The sequence below is a fragment of the Sinocyclocheilus rhinocerous genome, unplaced genomic scaffold, assembly GCF_001515625.1.
Source record: "Sinocyclocheilus rhinocerous isolate Xijiao unplaced genomic scaffold, SAMN03320098_v1.1 scaffold735, whole genome shotgun sequence".
Lineage (NCBI taxonomy): Eukaryota > Metazoa > Chordata > Actinopteri > Cypriniformes > Cyprinidae > Sinocyclocheilus > Sinocyclocheilus rhinocerous.
Window position 1 is genome coordinate 199355 of NW_015629505.1, and position 2461 is coordinate 201815.

The 2461-nt window shown below is 37.1% G+C and overlaps 1 protein-coding gene across 1 annotated transcript in view; it reads left to right on the top strand.

Annotated features, from left to right (window-relative positions):
• The window catches only part of LOC107738967 (actin-binding LIM protein 2-like), a 72602-nt gene that overhangs the window by 42720 nt on the left and 27421 nt on the right, over nt 1–2461 (top strand). Inside the window, exons 9-12 of the mRNA XM_016550902.1 lie at nt 686–763; nt 909–1052; nt 1418–1450; nt 2050–2167. Of these exons, the coding sequence (XP_016406388.1) occupies nt 686–763; nt 909–1052; nt 1418–1450; nt 2050–2167 (373 nt within the window). The remainder of the gene's footprint in view (nt 1–685; nt 764–908; nt 1053–1417; nt 1451–2049; nt 2168–2461) is intronic.

Below are 2461 nucleotides of genomic sequence, written 5' to 3' on the forward strand. Positions count from 1 at the left end.
TTTTTTTTTTTTTAGAAATAGCCTTTGTGCACAGCCAGCCTTGTACTTTACAGATCTTCTTTATGCACCAAGAGCTTGTAACACTCCAAAGAGAAAGGAAAACTTGAAATCACATCATATGACCCCTTTAAGATGTTACAAAATGAAAATGAGCTCTATAGTTTAGGTAGCTGATATGCTCTGAAATATATTATGCAAAATCATCATCAACAGTAAATTCAGCTAGTTAAACAAAGGTGAGATGCAGTATGTGGAAGCGCTTCACTGTAACAACCCTTTCCCTGCAGAAACAGGTGCGGATTCAGCTCAGTGATCTCCATTCCAATGTACCTGAGCAGGTTTGTGACATGCGGCCCTCTCCTTCTGCATGGGCTTACCTCCCAACCTGCTTTTAGTTTTAATAGAATACTCACTAAAGTCCAAAATGGGCCTGTCAGGCCACCGTAGGCTACCGTCACTCCCACCCAGTAGAAATTAGGAACCAAAGAACAGGTTTTAACATCATCTGGGCAGGTACTCTAAAATAAGTGTGTTGCTATAGAGAAGACATTGTCAATGCATTACTTACTAATAAATAAAATGACAAATAAATCATATTATTGTAATAAGATTCTCAATGGTTTTTATGGTTGCTTGTTGTTTGTTGATTTTAAAAATGGCAGACCATTATTGTTTTTGTTTCCAGGTGAGGAGAACCTCCTCTGAGAGCATCACCTCTGCTCCTGCCTCCAGTGCATCGGGCTCCCCTAGCAGAGTTATCTATGTAAGTGCATTTGAAAATGATTCCTTGCTTTATTACTTTTCATTTCTTCAAGATCACCACCAGTGGGCAGCAACACACAACGCTAAGAATAACTGCATGCGTAGAGAGAGTTATATATAAAGCCATAATGTTGCTCTTTCTTAAGGCAAAGCTGGGTGATGAACTTCTGGACTACAAGGACCTGGCTGCTCTTCCTAAAATCAAAGCGATCTACAACATTGACAGACCTGACATGCTCTCATACTCGCCCTATGTTAGCTACCCTGTGGAGGATAGGACTTTTGGAGAGGTACAAACACACACACCCTCATACAGACTTACATGAGGGAATAACAAATACATGTCCTCTGTTTGCTGTTTCTCATTTTTGACAGTTTTTTGTCTTTATAGGTGACTTAAAAGCAAAAGGATAGCATAATTACTCATATGACAGCTACAACATTTGTTACAATAACGCCATTTTTAAATGTATTCATCTTTACTCATCATCCAACATCATTGCAACATGGCTTGGCCAAAAATCATAATTTCACTAATTCATTGATGTACTACAGTAGTTTCAGTCATGTAACTTAGGAGGAAATCTCATTTTTTTCATGAACATATCTATCATTGCATTCAAGTCCATCTTACTCATTTGCTTTCTTTGTTTAGTCACCACAGCAACTCACCCCTACTCCAACTGAGGTATAGTAGAGTTGACATGAAGAAACAGGACTTGTTATTGTTTCAGTGGGTCTCGTTCACTAATCATGGCATATAAATTGTGTACTTCTATTTATAGAAGGTTCTTATTTTTATTTCTGATTTTTATTGTGAATCTGTGCCAGATTAATAATGTGTTGCTCTGAAATACATAGGGAGTTAATGTAGGGTCACTTAGTTAATAATAACTATTGTTATAATTAATAAAGAATTTGCCATTAATAAACATTAGAATACATTTACTGAACTTGATGAATCACAATTCTTAAGTGAAAATGTTTCACACATATTTTACACACAGATATGTGCATGATTAGTGAATGAGACCCTGTGTTTCCTCATATTTTGTGAACAGTTGTTTGTGAAGTAGAACTGTTATTGTGTGTTTTTCACCATTTGAAAACTCTGCGGTGTAATCACTCAATGATCAGCCTATTACTAGTTAGGACTGATTATTGTAAACTGGTCACATCTGTGTTTCTTTTCCAGCTTTATAGTCTCCTGCTGTGTGTCCCAGTGCCATAGTGATTACTGCTTAACATTGTTCATTTCATACTGAAATACTGTCTGTTTGTTTGTAGGGAGATGGGGAAAAGTCTCCCCGGCAGAGGAGGCCCTCAAGCCCCAGCTCCAATAGCTCTGTAGGGGGTTATGGCCGCTATACGCCTTCCCGCTCACCTCAGACCTACAGCAGACCAGGTATCCCTCCACATACATCATGACACTTACATGGACACAAAGCACTTCCTATAAGCAACTTATGGTTAAAACAATTTTTCTTCTTTCCTGTCACTTTTTTGGCATTTGTACTTTTTTTTGCTCTAGCTTCTGTACTACACAAGCTCTTTACACTCTGCAGTGCGGTAATGCAAGTATTGCTAGCCAGTTTATGATAAATTGCTTATGTTCCTCATTTTAGGTTAGATTTGAGATTTTTATATACAATATTATATTATAATGTTTATTATTTATATTAATTAAATAATATATATA